Source organism: Micromys minutus (genome assembly GCF_963924665.1).
Source record: "Micromys minutus genome assembly, chromosome: 2".
Taxonomy (NCBI): domain Eukaryota; kingdom Metazoa; phylum Chordata; class Mammalia; order Rodentia; family Muridae; genus Micromys; species Micromys minutus.
In genome coordinates, this window is record NC_137971.1 from 20,244,295 (window position 1) to 20,264,431 (window position 20,137).

The 20,137-nt window shown below is 47.5% G+C and overlaps 1 protein-coding gene across 46 annotated transcripts in view; it reads left to right on the top strand.

Moving 5' to 3' along the window:
* Positions 1 to 20,137, top strand: part of SORBS1 (sorbin and SH3 domain containing 1) — a 217,814-nt gene that overhangs the window by 106,274 nt on the left and 91,403 nt on the right. For 17 of the 46 annotated variants that reach the window (XM_080912808.1, XM_080912798.1, XM_080912804.1 and 14 more), the window contains exons 4-8: positions 2,387 to 2,455; positions 5,129 to 5,218; positions 7,278 to 7,406; positions 16,464 to 16,490; positions 16,613 to 16,728. In XM_080912808.1, coding sequence (XP_080768934.1) covers positions 2,387 to 2,455; positions 5,129 to 5,218; positions 7,278 to 7,406; positions 16,464 to 16,490; positions 16,613 to 16,728 — 431 coding nt within the window. The remainder of the gene's footprint in view (positions 1 to 2,386; positions 2,456 to 5,128; positions 5,219 to 7,277; positions 7,407 to 16,463; positions 16,491 to 16,612; positions 16,729 to 20,137) is intronic. The other 29 variants (XM_080912819.1, XM_080912821.1, XM_080912803.1 and 26 more) reach the window with 3 other exon arrangements.

Below are 20,137 nucleotides of genomic sequence, written 5' to 3' on the forward strand. Positions count from 1 at the left end.
GCCCTTTGGGTCATTATCTTGTTTTTTAGATAGTGTCCTATGTAGTCCAGGCTGGCCTTGAACTCTCCTTGTATGAAGGCACGGGTGACCTGGAACTCTTGGTCATCCTACCTTTGTCTCCCGAGGGCTGGAATTACATGTGTGTGCCACCGTTCCGCTTTCATGTGGTTGGTGCTGGAGGTGAAACCTGGGCCTCACACATGTCAGTAATGGTTTTGACAGATGATCCGTATCCTCAGTCCTGCCCTTTGGCTTTTGTTATCATTTATAATAGCCTGGACCCTTTTTCCTATTTCCCTTTAAAAGCAAACAAAAACTTGCTCTGGAGCATAGTAAAGTCTCTTGCTCTTCTAAGCCAGTTAGTTGCTGCTCCTGACCGATTTAAAGTCGGGAAGGAGAAAGGAGAGGGCAGTGAAGGGCGGGCCAGTTCCCAGGGGGCTCCCTTCCTTCCCTGAATCTCTCAGGCAGGTGCTGGAAGGAAACTTCACCCAGAAGGCCAAAATCCTAGGCCTTTTGACCTGAAAATCCTGTCTTGGGGTTTTTATATTAATTCCAAGGAAACAAAAACACTACCACGAAGGTGGGTGGCAAACTGTACTCTTGTGTTCACAGGCTTTGGAAGTGATCATTGGAAAGAGTCCTACATGGAAAATACTCTGTTGCATCTTTAGTGGAAAGAATAGCAGTTTAAAAAAAGAAGTGCATTGTTACTGTTTCAGCTGGTCCTGGGCTACCTCTCCCCAGGGAAGCCTGGTTCTTCCAGCTCAGGCTGGGCCTGGCTTGATGCTTCTGAGATACAGATGGGGAAACTGAACTTTAAGGAGTTAATCACCTTTTTTGAGTGTTAATTTCTAAATTCCAGATGCGTATTTCAGTTGGATTGTCTGTTTAACTAAAAAGGAAAGGGGGAAGGAGAGGACATGAGCCTGGTAGTAGCTCACAGGTAGCTCCTGCAATGCAAGGCCAACAAGGGTTGGATAGATCAGGTGCTCAGGGACAGGACAGGTAAAGACCATGGGAGCACTCGGTGCACTGTTGGAGCATGTTTTCTTTCTTAACACCCCCACTCCCCACCCCCGCTCCTTCTCCCACGGTCCTGAAATGAGGCTTCTAGGCGGATTTGACTTGAAGAGAGTGAGCCTTTGTCTGTGGGAGGCTGTGAGCCACAACCAGGATGTACCCTGGGCAGTCCAGGCCACGGTGGAGGAGGGGCTGCCCAGGTGCTGTGGAGGCAGCAGCCTGGCTACACTGTAACTTATTTATTAGGTACGCAGCCTTTAGAGAGGCTGGCTATTACAACCCCAGTAAGGTGACTTAGTTTTAGCCAATTTGTCCGCGTGGGAGGTGGAATGGGTTTTAGGCCTACCATTTGAGAGGGAACAAAGTCAGGAAACAAGACTGCATATCTTTGTTGGGGAAGAAGATGGGTTGTGAGTGGGGCAGTTCAGACTCTGGGTAGTGAGCTGGGATAGGCTTGGCTCTTTGAGCCTCAGTGATCTTCTCAATAGAATTACAGTTCTAACGTTAGCTCCCAGGGACTAGACCCAAAGGAGACAGTGAAGTAGTAATTGTGGAATAGTCCTCACAGATTTGCAATCCTGGCAGACACGTTTAAAGAGCTGCAGTAATGATCGTAGCTGCATTGTCATTTTGCTGTGAGAGTCCCTCCAAGCCTTTGGCCACATACCCCTGGTCTTCCTTGGTCTGTCTCTGCGTTCCTAAGAGTGATGGATGAATGGTAGGCAGGGAGGGTCTCAGTATTGAGCAGAACTCAGGAAAATCTCAAATGACACTGAGGTGGCCGGCAGCTTGAGCCCCAGGGACATGTAGGACTTCTCTACAGTAAGAAAAAGGGGTGACGTCTTCCTGGCTAGGGATTTTGTAGCCAAGGTCTGAGTGTGAAACTCACCTACTCAGGAGTTGGGAGCAGGCAGAGTACTGGGCTGTGGCGTAGATGAGACTTCGCGTAGAAAAGAGAGGTGGAATAAGAGGGCAGGACACCATGCCATCTCTGGGACAGTAACATGGGATCCAGACTGGTGACGAGAGACAGTGTCTAAAGGCAGTTTATAGAAAAGACAGCTCATCTTTGACAAGTAGAACTTGGGGGAACATTTAGACACTTTAAGCGGCAGAGGAAGCTACTCCAGAAGCAGCGGGATTCATACACTCCACAACTCGATTCCCATCCCCAAATGGCCTTTGCATCCTGTCTGGTTCAGAACTCTCCCATGCACCCTGGGGCGCTGGCCCCAGGCCTGGGAAAGCTGATAGGGTGTGTATGTGTGTGGCTAGAAGTGCTGAGTGCTTTAGCTCTGTCCTATCTCATACTCTGATGGTTGAGCAAGCATGGTGACAAGCCTTCTGTCCATCCTCTTTCTTTCAGAATGCGATGTTGGAAGCTCTAAAGCTGTGGTAAATGGCTTGGCACCTGGCAGCCATGGGCCAGACAAAGGTAAGCCTGGCTGGGTATCAGAAAGCATATCTGGAAGATACAGGGCATGCTGGGAAAGATATCATTGGCCTGGTCTTAGGCTTTGTTCCTGTCATGGCTTCCTAAGACCTGAGCTGTGTTCCTCTTCATGGGTCCAGGGCTACGTTTTTCAACTCTGAGATGACGTATGTTCTCACAACAGGGATGCTGGGGTGACAGGTTAGATAGCGGGTCTATGTCTGGTACATATGGTACTCACTGGCCTGGAATCGCCTGTATATGACATGCCACCCTCGCCTGTCACCAATTCGAACACATCTACATCCTGGGAATGAAGTTTTTTCAGTGCCATTAATTTTAGCTCCTCCCCTTGTGTTCAAGAAAAGCTTGGCACATGTGGACCAGCACTTTACCACTTAGCAGCCTTCTAGGTCTTCATATTTGCACTGTAAAAAATTCTTCCAAATAGGAGATAGAAATGCGAACTGAATTATTGATATAAGAAGACGTTTGAGAGCCTGGCAGCCCATTTTGGATACTGACAACTTTTCACTTTTCTACTTACTAAATCCCCTTTGCAATATATAAATTAAAAATAAATCCGCTTAAAAGAAAAAAAGTGAAGAGGACGCTTCTTGAGGTCCCGTTTGCCCAGGACACTCTGATCCCAACCTGACATCGTCTTGCAGTATGAGGTGACAGGAAGCAAGTTGGAGTAATTAGATAAACATAGTCCCCGCAGTGTCTGTGAAGAACAGAGATGGGCAAGGGCCGTTCCATCTCTGCAGATGCAGCTTTTCTACCTACAGAGGGAGGCACTTTGACCTCAGTGTGGATTCCTGCGTCCCATCCTGGGCTTCTGTGACTCCGGTGATCTGTCTGTGTTCTGCCCTGTCACTGAGGGACCACAGAGTCTCCGCGTGGGGTATTGAAGTAGAGAGGAATGCATCTCCCAAAGAATGATTTCAGGGTTTGCCGTATTTAGCCTCTGTAATTTTCATCAGATGCACCCAAACATTCCCATGGAGAAGTTAAGATGTTCACTCAGCAGGAACTGTCTGGAGCAAGGAGGCAGAGGGCAGGAGCTGGGGAATGAGAGGCCTGGACGGCACGAAGCCGAGCTCCCTGGGGACAGGAACTCAGTGCCATTTCTGTCCTCCACCTCCCTGGCTTTCTGCCCTCCCCCATTCAGTGTGTAAGTTCACGTGGGCTATGTTATTAGGGTCTCGGGCCATCTTGGCTGTCTTGTGCTAGCAGGGCTGAGAAGGGCTTCAAGGCAGTATTTAAATGAGAGCATGGGAGGGGCTTCTGAAACCCTGTGGCTGCCAGCTCCACTCTCAATCTGGATACAGAAGAGACTTTTATTAAAAGAAGGTATTTTGGGGGGATGCAGGGTGGTGGGGTACATCACAGCAGGTAGTGATGGCTTCCCTCTGCCTTAGCCAGACTGGCGTTTGGTAGGAAACAAGGTCGTCGGAATGGCCTGCAGCAGACTCCGAGCCAGGATAACCGGGCTCCTGCCTCTGCCTCTGCACTTGAACAAATGTGCAAGTGACTGAGTGATTGGCTGAGCCTCTTACTCCTTCCTCTGAAAATGGCACCCCAGATCTGCTCCCATCCCATCACCCTGGGAGGAGTTCGTTCCATCTAGGTATAGGCAGAATAGTTGCTCTGTTATTAGTTATTGCAGACATATACTGTGTGTGCCGCGTGCCTCCCGGAACAGTGGCAGGATGGGCGCTGTCCACCTTGGAGGTGTCTCCCATTTTCCTGCCTTCCAACCTCCCAGTCACGTGGTGCTGAGCCAAGTCTCTTTATTTCCAAACAGACCTACCCCATGCCATTCTGTGTTCCGTGTCTCTGAGACACCCTGAGCACAGTCTGTTGGGGTCACTATGGTACCCATGTGTATCTTTCTTTCCTTGCTGCTATTAAAGAGAAAGCGTGAGAGAGGTTTGGCGATGTGCCTGTCATTGAGATGGGTGTCTAGACAGGCAAGGAAGGAATGGGGGTCTCAGCATCCAGCACTCTATGCTGGGGTGCTATTCCAGAGCCTTCATCATCCACTTGGACACTTGGCACCTCTTTTCTAGCAAAGGGTGGGCTTAAGCAATACCATCTGCTTCCCACCAGATAGGGGTTCTGATTTGCTCGGGGTCAGAGGATGTTGACTGTCAGAGCATGCACAGGATCCTAAAAGGTACGATTTGAGAGAAGCAGCTTTGAGGCCTGAAGGACTAGGCAATCTATCTATAAGAGCATTCCTCTTTTAGCTGCACTCCACCTACAGCCATAGTCCTGTCCTCAAAGCCCCGGCTGCACAGCAGATGACCCACTATTCCCAAGGGACACCTTGTACTCACATTGTACCCCTTCTTCTACTTGCCAGACCATCTGTGTCTCTGTACATCTCTGTCCAGCCTTGGCAAGCTCTCTGTGCCAGGGGCTGCCAATCCATGCGGATCAACTAACTCCATCTGAATGATGGCCACAGAAAGGCTTAAGCCATCTTGGTCCAGAACCCCAGAGAGAGAAAGCAGGCTATTTTTAGTGACTGCATCCACGGCCCTTTGCATTGTTCTCCCGGTGTAGGCAGCTTCCTCCTCTTGTCCCTGCACAGTTCCTCAACTTGCCCGAGCGTCTCCCCAAATGTTGTTTCTGGATACACCATTTACCCTTTTGTGTTTTCAACAGCCGACCCTTTACGCGCTCACTCCATATCTGCTGTTAAAATAATTCCCGTGAAGACAGTGAAAAGCCCTTCAGGCCTAGTACTCCCTCCAGGTATCTCTCTTTGGGGCTGTTTCTTTTCATTGTCGGACCATGCATGGTTTCTTTCCTTCTTCACTCCTAACACCATACTGTGAGCCCTAATTCTTGCATGTGTAGAAGGCATTTCCTCTCCCTAAGTTGCTTCCTTTCTCTCTCTCTCTCTCTCTCTCTCTCTCTCTCTCTCTCTCTCTCTCTCTGTGTGTGTGTGTGTGTGTTTTGTAGTTCATGTGGTCTGTCTGTAAGTGTGTAAGCCAGGGAGGAGTAGGGGAGAAACCCGAGGCTGCAGCCTTGTCTTTCCGGCTTCAGAAGGCTTAGTGCAGAGGCTGAACCTTCACTCTGTAGTGGGGCTCTCTTCCTAAGAGGCGTGCAACTTCCGATACTCCGTTCTGGGAGAGTTAACTTGGCCTCACAGAGAACCTCTGAGTCAGGCTGAATGTGAAGCAGCTCCCAGAGATGTTGGATGGTCGTTCCCTGTGTGATACTCAGGGCCACTTCCCAGAGCCTCTTCCTGCCTCTCCTCTCCACGAGGTGGGTGTGTACAGTCCCCTCGAGGTTCGGACTCAAACAAAGTTCTTGTGTTGTCAAGGTGGGACAAGTGGAGCATACAGAAGAGCTGTGGTTTTGCCAGTTTGCCAGTCACCCCTGTGACCGTGGCTTTCCCAATAATTGTATAACGCCAGTCATTTACTCTCTTGATGGGGTCAGATGCTCCCTGAGGTTGCCATGTGGTCTGTGGTGTGTTGAGAGTTTTGTGGTTTCCTTCCCCGTGGAAGAGGGATGCTGGGGCAGGAATAAAAAGCAGGCGGAAAAGGAAGCTTGCCTTCTCATTAATGCCTCCCAACCCCCCATCCCCAAATAGACATGGGCAGGGTGCTGAGTCCCATCCGAAGACACACTACAAGCTCTATTCTTGTCTTCATTGTGGTAATTTTAGGTCAGGAAGCTGGATTGTGAGCAGTTTGGCAGGTATGGGGATGTCGGAAGTAAGTGTGGAACTGACGTAGCTCAGCTGCACATAAACACTTGGCTCTGTGCTCTGAGAAGTAGCTCCTGCCTCATTACTGACTTTCCTGAAGGAAGGGACACCAGGCCTGCTAAAGCAAGCAGGCCTCTCTGTTCGCCACAGATCCAGTTAGTTACGGCCAGTTACAGTCAAAAATGCTAAGTGAAAAACATTAAGTGGAAACAACGCACAAGTTGAAATAACTTTTATTACAATGTTATAATCTACCATTATATAAGAACCACTGTTGCCAGTCTTTTACTGTGCCCAACTTATACCTTAAACCTTATCAGAAGTATGTCTGTTTGTACATGAAAGATATTGTTCCTATAGGCTGAGTGTTATCGGTGACTTAAGACATCCACGGAGGGACTGGGGACATGTAGCCCTGGATTCAGATGACTGCTTTGAGAGTCTTCCTCAGGATGTCCAGGTTCTGTTATGGGCAGTGAGGAGTCTGTGTAGATTAAAGAGAGGTTCAGAGGACACTGTTGCTCGTGAACCGAGCCTGTCTGGCCACTTTCCTGTTCTCTCATTAGGCTGGAGTGTGAAAGCTCCCAACTGTGAACAGCACCTCCCTCTGTCTCCTACTTCAGGGTGTTGACCAACGAGAGATGAAGATGGTCCTTTCTCTTCGGACCATCCCCAATGTGCCACATTGCCCGCTTGCTTTCTATGTGAGAAGGTGTGGTCTGCCAGCTTGAGAGATCTTTCACAAACTCTTCTGTGAACCGTGCCTTACTAACTGGCCAGAAGTCTGCTTAGCAACCCAAACTTCATTTCATAGAACGAATGAACCAGCTTTCTTCCATTGGGAAATGATTTCAGCTGACACTGTAACTCATGCATTTACTCAGAACTTACCTTGCCTCTGCTCCTAATGTGATGGGGCTGGTATACCGTCGTACAGATTAATTCTCATTGGTCATAGACGTTTGAAGAGTAGGCAGAGATATAACCAAATTCATCTCATTCCCCTGCTGAAACCTCTGCTAACGGACTACCCTGCAACTCCCTTAGAAGTCTTGGGTCTAACTCACCTCTTTTGTTTGGATCATTCCTTTTCAGACATGGACCCTACAAAAATCTGCACTGGGAAAGGAACAGTGACTCTTCGGGCCTCGTCTTCCTACAGGGAAACCCCAAGCAGCAGCCCTGTGAGCCCCCAGGAATCTCCGAAGCATGAAAGCAAGTCAGGTGTGCTGCCCTGGAGTCTGGGGTGGGGGGGAGTTGGAGACGGGAGGGTGGCTGTCCTTGTGGTTCTGCAGGATGGGATGAGGTGTTATGAATTCATCAGCCACATCTTTCTTCTCCAGGGACCCCAGGATAGTGACTTCTGTCCCTTCTGTGGTGATTGATAGGTCAAGCCCTGTTCTGAGAGAGATAGCCATGTGCTTTGGGCGAAGCCTACTGACCTCTGCTTCGACTGAGCAGAGAGCCCTGTTATATAGCCAGTACTGTGAAGACTGTGCCGTGTGAATATAGGCAGCTCAGCATCTGCGACAGCATGGGATAAGATGGTGACTGGATGTCCCTAAGGTTCTACTTCTGAAGCTAGCTCTGACTTGGCCAGGTAGGGCTGGCTGAAGAAGCCAGAGGCAGAGGTACAGGTGGCTACGAGGCGTAGCTGCTGGGAGTGTGGAAACCATGGGGCACAGGTGTGGGGTAGGGACCAGGCTGCAGGGGCAGGGAGGATCACAAGAGCACTTCTAAGATCAGTGGTGAGCAAGAGCCAGGTCAAACCCATGGAACCTATGCCCAGCCTGACCCCATAGACTGGGAAACCAGAGTGCTTAGCACATGGTGATGGGACTCTGGATTCTGGTAGATCTTTGTTTATATCCTATCTCCCTCCTCCACCTGATGGCTGGGCATTCTGGGACAGTTGATTTCCTCTCTCAACCCCAAGGTTCTTCTCTGTGTCATGGGATTGATGGTACCTGCTACACGGAATTGTCATGAGCAAGGAAGAGATGTGGGGTTTTAACAGGCCTGCTGGCATGGGATAAATTGTCAGGTCTGAGGTACCATTTAGATTAGGATTGGGATTGGGGTTATTTTGACCTTTCCCAGAGATCATTCTACAGCCTGTCTATTCTCCCATAGCGAAATGCTGACTTGCAGTTCCACAGGTTGCTAGCTTGGGGTGGTTCAGTCTCTAACCACCCTATAGGGCTCTTATCCTCTCTGCATCAAAGGCAACCCAAATCGACAGACAAGACAGGCCCAGGCCAGAGTGTCAGACTTCTCAGTTTGAGATAGAGTCTTTTCTTTGTATTTCTGGCAAGTTCTTGGGTCCATGCTGTGAGGCTGGCCCAGGGACCACATTTGAAATTGGGGGTTTCTTTTCTCTTGAAACTGGGAAGTTTAGCATTTTCTTGGAATCAGAGTGTAAGGGAAACAGGACTTGCAACTTTTGGTACAGTGGGAGGCAGGCATTATGGCATGATAGAATTATATAGTATACAAATGAGTAATACTCACGTCTTTTGACATCCTGTGTCACCCACCTATGATGGGTACCAAGGCAGATGCGTGAGAATGAAGCCAGGCTAGGGTTTGAACACCAGCTCCTCACAAGTGATACAGAACCCCAGGGAGATCTTTGTTCTTAGGCCTGGGGAAAGGATCGAGCCATCCTCAGCACCTCAGCAGACACAGGGCTTCTTGGTTATATCAAGCCCACACTTGATTCCTGACCCGCTGAAGTTTATCATCCCCTTCTCTTGGAGAGATGCGGGCAAGAAGAAAGGCAAAATAATTTCTTCACAAGGCTGGAGAGTATGTGGGGAAGAGAGATTTCCAAAGAGGAAAGCTAGTCAGGCAAGCTCAGCCTGCCGATCCTTAGGCAATGGAGAGGGAGCCTTGAGCGCCCTCTAGTGGTTGTAGCTGGCACTGATACACCAGAGCTTTCCACTGTGGTGCTTGCTAGGGAACTAGCGTGCTACCGAATTTTGTGTATAGCTGATGCAGATGAAGAAGCATCATCTTGTCCTTCTCACTTCCTCTCTTATGAGAGGCCGTAGAGTTGGTGGGTCACAGAGTCCCCTCTCTCTTGGCGTTAACATTTACTTACTGTCTCTATAGAACATGGACAAATTCATCAGCCTTAGATGGCTTCAGTTTTCTCATCTAAGAACTGGGCAGAATCCTTTTGGAGTTGGTGACATCAACCACACTCCTTCATGGCCAGCATTCCTCACAGGCCTGTCATGATAACTCTTGCTGTTACCATGGGTCAGGAGGCCAGCAGAAAGGTTGCATCCTGTTGGTTGGAAGACATGAGGTTGTGGGCCAGGCGAGAGGGCAGTGTGGATGGAGGGCAGGGTAAAGGGTCTGAGAGAATGCGGTAACAGGGATTCATGTGAGACTTGGGGGCTCCAGGCTGAGCAGCTGCTTCTGTAGATGGAGGAATCTGTGTGAAGGTTGTAGGAAAGGGGTGATTAATTTCATTTTTGACTTTGTTGAGATTTCTGGTAAGAGAAGGACTTCCAGAGGAAATTTCTAGGAAGCGTTTGGAAAGTAAAACCTGCAGTGTAGATACAGGAGTCTTGTGCACAGGCATGAACTTTAGGAGAATGGAGACATCCTCTTCCGTAGATTGCTACTACCAAGCTGAAAAGCATGTGTGAGCATGAAACCTGAGGAAAAAAAGCCAGGGCCTTTAAAGACGCCCAATTTCAACCTACTGTTCAGGCTCCTGCTTGAAAAATATAATTTAAATGATAAATATATGTGTGTGTATGTCTCTGTGTAGGTGTGTGTCTCTCTGTAGGTGTGTATACCCAAGTGCAGGCATCTGTGGCGAACAGAGGTGACACATTCTGTTGGGCCTGGAATTAACAGGTGGTTGCAAGGTGCTCCCCAGCTCAAGGCAGGTGCTTAGGACTGGGTTGGGGCTCTTTGAAAGAGCAGTAAGGACTTTAACCACTGAACCATTTCTCTTCCCCCAAAGTCCTGCCTTTGAGTGGTAGCTGAACCTCAGGCCCCCGATCAACAACTCATCTCTGATGGACTCTGGACCTTGAGACTAGAATCATTTTGAGAAGAGTGAAAATGATTTTAGTATTGACTCCCTTTGCCTGGGAGGAGCCTCATTATTTTATCCGTGTTTCCTGCTCTTATCACCCAGCCATGTCTGCATTTGCCCTGTCAATTCCGAGCAACCCTACCAGTGCCCTAGACCAGTGGTTTTCTTTTTAGTCTTGGAAGAGCAGTTAAGAGGTCTGCAGAGGTGGTGGGTGAATTGCCCAGTTCCTCTCTGGTGTGATCTGGAGACCGTTTAACTTGTTACCCTAGATACTGGGCCCTAACTCAGGCTCCAGGCTCTCGGTGAGGAGCTCCTGGTAATCTAGGTGTTGTGTTCATTGGGTTGGCGCCAGCATTGGCTGTTGCTGTCCTCAGACAGAATGACTCTTGCAGCCACAATCAACTCATTTCCTTTTTTGTGTTTCTCTCGTTTGCTCTCCTGATTGGCAGTGCCAAAAGTCTCAGGAGTGAGATGCTCTTTTCCCATGAAACCAGTGTTTTGTTTTGCTTGCTTTGTTTTTGAGGCAGGGCTTCTCTGTGTGGCCCCGTCTGAAATCAGTGGCTTTTATGAGTATGTGTGTAAGAATTAGGGTCAACTGAAGTTAGAGGAAAGGGCCTCTTCAGATACCCCCATCCCTTCTGACACTCAGATGCAAATTTAGGGTACTCCTCAAAACACCCCAGGCTTAGTGGTGATGCTAGAATGGTCCAGTTTGTTTACTTCAGGGAAAGGATAGAGATTAAAATCAGGCATTGCACCATTATCGTCCTCAAAGACTCATCTCTACACTAGTAGGCAGTGAAGCTCTTGCTGACTCAAAGCCCTGATCTAAATCATAATGCTGTTCTTCAAGACGTCAGGTAAATAAGACCTTCCTATTTGATATAGCATTCCAGGGACTTTGTGGTTATCTCCAGAAGCCCAGGATAAAAACCAAACCTTTTCTTTTTTTAAAATTTATTATTTTATTTTACATTTTAATTGTTGTCCTCCTTCCAAGTTTCCCCTCCTCAAACTCCCCACCCCATTTCCCCCTCTCATTTGCCTCTATGTGGGTGCTCCCCCATCCACCCACCCACTCCCAGCTCACTGCTCTAGCATCCCCTTATGCTGGGGCAACAAGGTTCCACAAGACCAAGGGCCTCCCATCCCACTGATGCCAGATAAGCAGTCCTCCAACACATATGCAGCTGGAGCCATGGACCATCCATCTTTAGTTGGTGCTTTAGTCCCTCGTAGCTGGGGGAGGGGAGCGGTTAGTTGATAATGTTCTTCGTATGGGGTTTCAAACCCTTCAGCTCCTTCAGTCCTTCCCCTAAGTCTTCCTTTGGGGTCCCCAGGCTCAGGCCCATGGTTGGCTGTGAGTATCTGCATCTGTCTTAGTCAGGTACTGGCAGAGCCTCTCAGAGGACAGCCAAACTAGGCTCCTGTCTGTGAACACTTCTTGGTATCAGCAAATAGTGTCATGGTTTGGTGTCTGCAGATTGGATGGATCCCAAGGTGGGGTGGTCTCTGGATGGCCTTTCCTTCAAGGACCAAAGCTTTTTATTCATGACGTTACATTCTCCACTGGATATCATAAATAGAAAAGTACAAGTAAGATTTGGGATGTGCACAGACCCGCTTTGAGCACATCATCTACCTCAGAGCATTTTCCAGACCATACTGAGTCTGACTCGGTGAAAAGTATCCCTAAGGTCCCAAGATAAACCATTTAAATGAAAAGTGAGCAAGAAACCAAAGATAAAGGTAGAAAAGACACATGATAACAGTTGATATCTGGAGGCTTCTAGCCATGGGGCAGAGAAATCCATGAAGAGCAGGTATGACAAAAGCCGCAGCAGACTATGTTTTTTTTTTTTTAACAGAAAGACAGTATTTTCAGCCTGCAGATCTGTCTACCAGCCAGACTTCCGTTTTATTGGAGGAAGCATTTTGACAATGTCTTCCATCAGGAGTCAGTAATTGATGACTATGTATGTAAAACTTCACCTTGTGCACTCAGCTATAATTGGCCCTGGGCTGCTACCAGCCCTCCGGATTCAAAGGAGGGGATAATGGATGAGGGCTGACAACCTACCAGAGGTACGCTCTCCCTCATAAGGAACCAACCTTTGGAACACAGCGATTGTTCTGGAGATCTGGACTGAGTCATTCCCCAAGGACAGGATGGCTTTGCATTTACTAAATGGAGGGATCACATACTGTAACCTATGTCTTTGTGGATTTTCCTATGTTTTGAGCTACATGTGGTGCTGTATATCTGTAATCTCACCACTAACAAGGCAGAAGCAGGAGGATTGCTGAGAGTTTGAGGCCAGCCTGGGCTACACACCAAATACCACATCAGCCAAGGTCATGTAGTAGGACCCTGTTTCAAAAGCAAATACAACTGTGGAGATGGGTCTGTGTGTGCTTCCTGTTCAAATAAAGGATCCCCGGCACCATGTAAGAGCCCCACATAGTTGTTTGTGTCTATAACCCCATGCTGGGAGAGATGGGAGAACCTGGGGCTTCCAGTGAGTCCCAAGCTCACTGAGAGACCTTGTTTCGAAAAACAAGAGGGATAGAGACTGAGGAAATATATTGAGTTGTTGACCTCTGGCTTCCACATGCATACACACAGGCAAATGTACCCATGAGTATATGTATATATTTCATACATTGATTTGGAACATACAAAAACCAAAACCATAATAACACACACACACACACACACACACACACACACACACACAAACCCATACACACACACCCTATAATTTATATCTGGGGATTTTTCTCCCTGTGTTTTGGACTCCAGTTTTATAAAACCCATATATTATAAATTCCGTATATTTGGATATTTTCAGATTTATTTTATGTATATGAATGTTTTGCCTCCACACATATATGTGTAGTGTACATGTGCACAGTGCCTGCAGAGGTCAGAGAAAGACATTAGATTTCCTGGAACTGGAGTCATGGATGGTTGTGAACCATCAGGGGTCACATAGTTTTAAAGGAAACTTGACTAGTTAGGAATCGAGCCTGGGTCCTCAACAAGCGCGACAAGTGCTCTAACCACTGAGCCATCGCTCCAGTCCCTGTGGTTGACTTAGTCCTGTGACTCAGCAAAGAGACTGTCTGTTTTGCAGATGAGGATGCATAGTCGACAAGGTAGAGAGTTTGAACTCATGGGAGGCCAGCCATTGGTATGAGGATGGCTTCCTCATAGTGCCTGTAGCTTTAGAAGGCCACTCTTTGATTTCCATGACTGTCTGTTTTTCAGTGTGACTCGAATAGAACCAACCCAATAGGAAAAAAGTGGGCAAAAGAATGTGTCCCCAAGTTTGTGTGCTACATTTACCTCTGTCACTAAGGAGCCCCTCGCTTGAAGCCTATCTACTGTTTACTGTTTGGTGTATATATAAACAGAATGCACTCGAAAAGTGGCCTGACAAAGGGTATCTGGAAATAGCAACTTGGGACTGAGAGAAGAGGGTGACAGGCCTTTGTCACAGAATGTCTCTAGAGTTCTAAGGTTGGCTGGGTACATGAAGCTCCCTGGGCGAGGCATGGGGCTAGCAGTGAGTATTAAATGTGGTCACCTTCACATGCCTACTCCCAGATTCTTTGGCAACCTTGGGCGGAGGACATCAGGGAGGGATTACAGATAAATGTGAGCTTTGGTGTGGTTGACGTACTCACTCGGGTTACACAAGCCAGTTCAATGCTGTAACAGTAACATTAATGAAACCCAGGACCCGGGAGAGTTCGGTGCGGTGGCTGTTGGAGAAGACAGACTGAACTGTCTATTAGGAGGTGGCAGAGATGTGCTGGGACACTGCTAAAAGAGTGTAGATAACTGGATCACCTTAAAACTGCACTTTGGGGATGTGACAGTAAGCTGTCGTGCTCCCCACTGGGTTGTTTTAAAGATGATATATGTATTAATTCTTCGAGACTATTCTACAGTCTATTTTGATTATCTTCACTTTCCCACTTCCTGGTAGGTCCACTCCCCTCCTCCCCTCCCACCCAGTGGTTCGGTCATCCCACCTCAGGTCACACCCTTGAAGAGAGCTGAGTAACCCCTGAACTTAATCACACCCCCGCCCCCATACTCTGAACTTAGATTTTCCCTGTCTTTAGCTTGGGTCAGGGTCTTGTGAATGGTTTTAGATTCGCCACGAGTTCATGATATGCAGTCGTTCTGTTAGTTAGTCAGGAAAACTCTTGTTTTCTTGTAATCACCCATGACCTCTGGCTCTTAGAAGTTTTCTGCTTCCTCTTATGAGATGCTGATCCCTGAGCCTTGGGAGTGTCCTAAAATAAGGGTGTTTTGTTGTTTTTTTTTTTACTGTACCTTCTGTCAGTTGTTAGAGTGCATACTTTGTGGACTGGTGCTATCAGCATCTCTGGGAACTGTTAGAAATGCAGACTCTTGTGTCTCCATTTCTTACTGGATCATAAATGCCGAGTCTCATTAATTTGGATCTACCAAGACTTCTCCCTGACTAGTACAGCTAGACCACACCATCTGTGGGATGCGGGCCGCCTTCCCTTTTGCTCTGATGCCCTCTAGTCTCCAACATCTCCCTGGCTATGGTGCAGTTGGCAGCCACAGGTGTTGGTCAGGGTACTGTACTGCTTTGTCCCTTTCTGTGTAAGGCTTTCAGCTCTGGGCAAATCATTTGGCCTTTCTGTTTTCTCGTCCATGAAGTACAGTGAACGTTTAATTAAATAGTAAATAGATATAAAGTGTAACTGTGTCTGGCACCTGGAAGGTCCTTAATAAATGTTTGCACATCCTAACTTGGCATCTGGAAAGTCACTGAAAGCTTGGACTTCAGAGACTTCAGTGTAGGCTCCCTGCTCGTGTCTGCAGGAGTGTGAAAAGGAGTTCTGGTTAGAGTAGGGGTGGCCAAACTGTGAGCAAAATCAAGCCTGATAGCTAAGTGACTTTGTGTTTTAAATGGCTGGTAGAAAAATGCGAAGAAAAGTGCTTTTTAAAAAACGATTTATTTATTTTATGTACATGAGTACACGGTTGCTGTCTTCAGGCACACTGGAAGAGGGATTCTACTACAGATAGTTGTGAGCCACCATGTGGTTGCTGGGAATTCAACTCAGGACCTCTGGGGGAGCAGGCAGTGCTCTTAACCACTGAGCCATCTCTCCAGCCCCCAAGAGTGATATTACATGCTACATGAAAGCTGTATGGAATTCAAAATTTCATGCCCATAAATAAGGGTGTTCCTTTCCCAGTTATCTGTGCCTGTTCCTTGCTGTGGTGCTCAGTCACATGCAGATTTACTGGGTCTTATTTGAGGCACTTGAGATCGGAGGTATTTCAGATTTTGGAGTGTTTGCTTCCTAAATGGTGGAGTATGTTATGGAAGGAGCCCAAGCCTAAACATGAGATTTATTTGTGTTTCACATAACTTCATACATGTAGCCTATTATATTTTTTGGCACACTGAGGTTTTGACTGGCATCTGTCTTGTAAAATCAAATCAGGTGTGGGTTTTATTCTTATTAAAATTTTTTATTAGATTTATTTGCTTGTGTATGCTTATCCCCCCTCCCCCGCCCCACCTAGCCTCCCTTTGGCAGAGGCCAGAAGAGGGCAGGGCATCAGATCTCTTGGAGCTGGAGTTACAGGCATTTGTGGGATTCCTGACTCGTTATGTGGGTACTGGGATCTGAACTTTGCTCACCATGATTGTGTAGCAAAACCCTCTTAACTGCTGAGCTATCTCTCCAGCCCATGTTGTGAATTTCTTGTCCTTTCGTTTAGTGTGACGGAGACACTTGGATCCAAACAGACAAATAAACAAAACCCACCAAACAAAAACCTGCTGCTTCTTCCAGCCAGCCTCTGGGGCCCATTAATCCAGCCTGCTGAGGCGCAGTCCTTCCGAGCCTGCAGCAGGCTTGGGGGTGGGGATTGGACAGCAGAGAGTTCTGTTGCCTTGCAGTCTGTAAAGTAAGAATGTCAAGGAACAATTGTTTCTTCATTCCTGTGAATGTAGTCTTGTGTTCTCAAAGGTCAGCGCCTGTGAACACATCATGGTCTCAAGTGAGTTCCTATGGTAATTGGGCCTTCTTGACTGAGGGAGTTTTGTGTCAGATGAGGGCCGCTGATTTTCATCGGTCAGTGTGTCTCATGCTTGCTTCCCTTAAACGTAACCGGTTCTGTTTTTCCCTCTTTGTTTTTATCCTTCTTGCTCCTCGCACAGGCCTGGAGCCAGAGGACCCTTCAGCAGGTATGGCTTTTCTTGCGTTCTTATCTTCAATTCTTTGGGGCACCAGGGACCCTGGAAATATTGGGAAGCCAGTGGGTGTTACCTGTGAGTAATGAGGTTTGTTTGTGTTTTTCTCGCCTCAGATGAATGGAAACTTTCTTCCAGTGCCGATGCCAATGGCAACGCCCAGCCCTCCCCACTTGCTGCCAAGGGCTATAGAAGTGTGCATCCCAGCCTTTCTTCTGCTGACAAGCCCCAGGTAGGTGTGTGCGCTCAGATGGGTGGAGACTGCTTGGCGGTGTCTGTTCTTAAGTTGGCAGCCCAAACTTGTGCCTTCCAGCTGGATTGTGGATCAGGGTCTAGACTCTGATGGGCTCTGGAATAGCTTTCTTAGGAGGAGAGTGGGGTGTCAGTGAGAGCAAGGGAATGAGATGAGGCTGGTCTGTGTGGGTGTTGGAAATGGGCCTGCTGTTCTCTAGGCCTCATACACACATAGAAGGGTTCTAAAAGAAGGCATGTATTTATCCTTGAACAGGTAGGAGAAAGTCTGAGTTTATTTTTAAGAAACTGTTTAGAGCATAACATTCAGGTGTTTATCTCACTAAGTTTCTAAAGCTGAGACTTTCAGAGTTGGAGTGACTGTACTGTTGACAGGCTAACATCAGCTATCTGTGGCTGGACCATCAATCCATATAGCCCAAGGGCCTGAGGACAGCAGTCAGAGGGACAGCATATGCTGGATTCACAGTCCAGGTCTGCTCTGCTATAGAACCCCCCCCCCACATATCTCTCTCTCTCTCTCTCTCTCTCTCTCTCTCTCTCTCTCTCTCTCTCTCTCTCTCTCTCTCTCTCACACACACACACACACACACATACAGCCATACCACACTGAATAGGCACATCCTCATCTGCTCTTGGAAGCTCAGAGGGGTTAGGTGCTGATAGCGCTCTCAGGGGAGACAGTCCTCTAGAGCTATACAGTTTGGTGTAGGATTGATTTTTCTTTGGTTGTTGCTCCTAGGTGGTTTTCTACCTTTCTTTTTTTTTTTTTTTTCTCAATATACTTTGCTATTTTGATAAAAGGAATAGATCCTATCATTCCACTGGTATATGAGGATGTTTTATAAAGAGGAGCCACTTACACAGAACAGAGCCATCTTCCTTATAGGGGGTGCTGATGCTCAACAGATCCCTGGATGCTCTAACTCCTCTACTTCCTTCTGAAGTGCTCCTAGAGCGTACAAGGAAATCGGATGGTATCTTCTCTCTGTGTAGACTGGTCTCCCTAGCCTGCGGTTTGTCACTCGTCTGTCTTGTTGTTGAGCAGCTACATTAAGCCTTTCTGCCTTCTGCCATGACTTCCCTCTCGACTTTCAGCTCTGTACTCGTAGGCCCTGGTTAGAGCCAGGCACTGTGTATAGGCCTGGCTTCCTGGAGGTCACTTGTCTGTTAAATGGCTTGTCAAAATTTTCCCGTTTGTGAAAGCTTTTTGAGTGTATAACATGCTGTCTGTGGTATTAGCACTTCCTTGGCAGCCATCCCAAGGATGGATACTACTGCTCTACGCAGATTAGAACAGGGCCGGCATCCAGTCAAAGCAGGCTGTGACGTACACTGTCTTTCACTATCAGTGGCTTAGCCCAAAGGCTAACCCTCCAATGCCTCTTGGTTTTGTGAACACAGAGAAAGCAAGTGCCAGGCTGGGGTTGTATATCAGGGGTGAAACCCTTGCCTACAAATAAATAGCACATGGGAGGTAAAGATGAATCTGTTTAACACGACTTGATTGAGCCCTTGTGCTGAGACCAGTGTGCGGAATGCTGCCCTCAGGGAGTTCATAAGGGGAGCATTATAGTAAAGTTGAGCATCCTGTGATCTGTCCACTAGCACATGTAGTGATCAGTTTGTTACTCAACTTCCCGTTTCCTGCACTGTCTCCAGGGAGTCAGGCAAACAGCTGACAAAGAAAATGTGTTCTGCACATTCAGTGTTAGATTTGCCATTTGAATGTCAAGAACTTTATGTCTTGCGTTACTTTGCAGATCTCTTTTCTGAAAGTAAACATGACTCCTCAGCTCTGTGGTGCTTGCTGTCATTATATAACTATACACTGGCTTCAGTAAAGGGAGGCGGGCAGGGCAGCTTCTTGTCTTTGTTCTGGCCCTGTAGAGTTTATGGATCTGTTGGCAAAACATCTTCCCTTAATGACTCAGTATGTTCCAGAAGATGGATGGGTTAGGTGGAAATCCTATGTCCTGCCTGCCTGGGCTTACTCCTCCCAACCCTCCTCCAGTTCCCATGACCAGGGAACCACAGTGTCCCTTTCTGTGATGTCATCAGTAGACATGAGACTTGGAAGTTTTCCAAATAGAAACTATGAACACACCACATTTTCTAAGAAGAGTCTCTCTCCCACAGACACACTTTTCTAAAAAGACAGTTAAATTTAATTTGTGGACAGTGAGCAGGGTATGCTGCAGCACCTAAAGCCAAGCAAAAAGCTTTGTGTCCAGCTGCAGCTCTTTCTTTAGAGTTCAAAGAAGCTCAGGACAGGAAGTCCCCTGACTCTGTGTGTGTTGTGGACACTCTGGGGAAGTGTCGTCTCTGTAAGGTTACAACCCTAGGAAAACTTCTGCCCGATGTCATGGAGTCCTGGAACCATACGTGGCCATGGCTGATTCAGTTTAAAAGTCATGGAAACAGATTTCTAGCTTTGAACAAGAAGTCGTCACATGCAAGAGACTCTGGTGTAAAGTCAAAGTGAGCCTGGGTCAATACAAAATGGCTTTCTGCTTGTTTCTCATTAGCCCTGGAAGTTTACTTGACAGTCCTAATGGTGGCAGCTAGTTTGCTTGTCTTTTCTGGGGACTGTCAGACTACAAAGTGTTCTAGCACTTACTCCACGCTCGTCAAACCGAAGAGCTAATGTGACACAGCTTCTGCTCTTGCTATATACTAGAGGGGCTCTTTGTTGGAGATTTGGGACTGCTAAAAATGGCCACGCTTCAATGGAACTACTGTGGATGTAGTGAATTAGACACATAACTGGCTGAGAACACCCAAACAGTTGCCTCTCTACCCAGACTGACTGTCATTTTAAACTTGTGTTTACAGTATAGGCTGTTGGCTGTTTCTGGATGACAGTCTAATCCAGATCTCCCCCCCCCCCCAACAAGCCTTTTTCACTTTCTTACCTAGTCCCCTGTCTAATGTCCCCCCGCCCCCTTTCCCATACATCTACAAAGTATAGAAGTAAAATTAAACTGGCCTCAGTGTGGGCAGTTACGTGCATGTGAGCATGCAGATCCGCTCATACAAAGCACGTGTGCCTGTACAAAGATGAAAGAAAGTTATGAGGTACTTTTCTCAGTTGTCTTGCAGATGGACAAAAATCTGAAGACAGGGTTTTTCACTGAATCACAAGTTCCCTGTTTCAGCCAGGCCAGCTGGCCAGTGAAACCTGGGGTCCCCCTGTCTGTGCCACACTTTGTTAGGGTTACAGGAATGTACAGTCTCTCCAAGCATTTTCTTTGGGTCCTTGGGATTTGAACTCAGGTCCTCACACTTGCATAGTGGGTGCTCTCACTCATGGAGCCGTCTTCCCAGTCTCCACCTAGTTTTTGGTCGCAACAGATCTGCCACATGTTCACCAACTTCTAGTCTCTGTC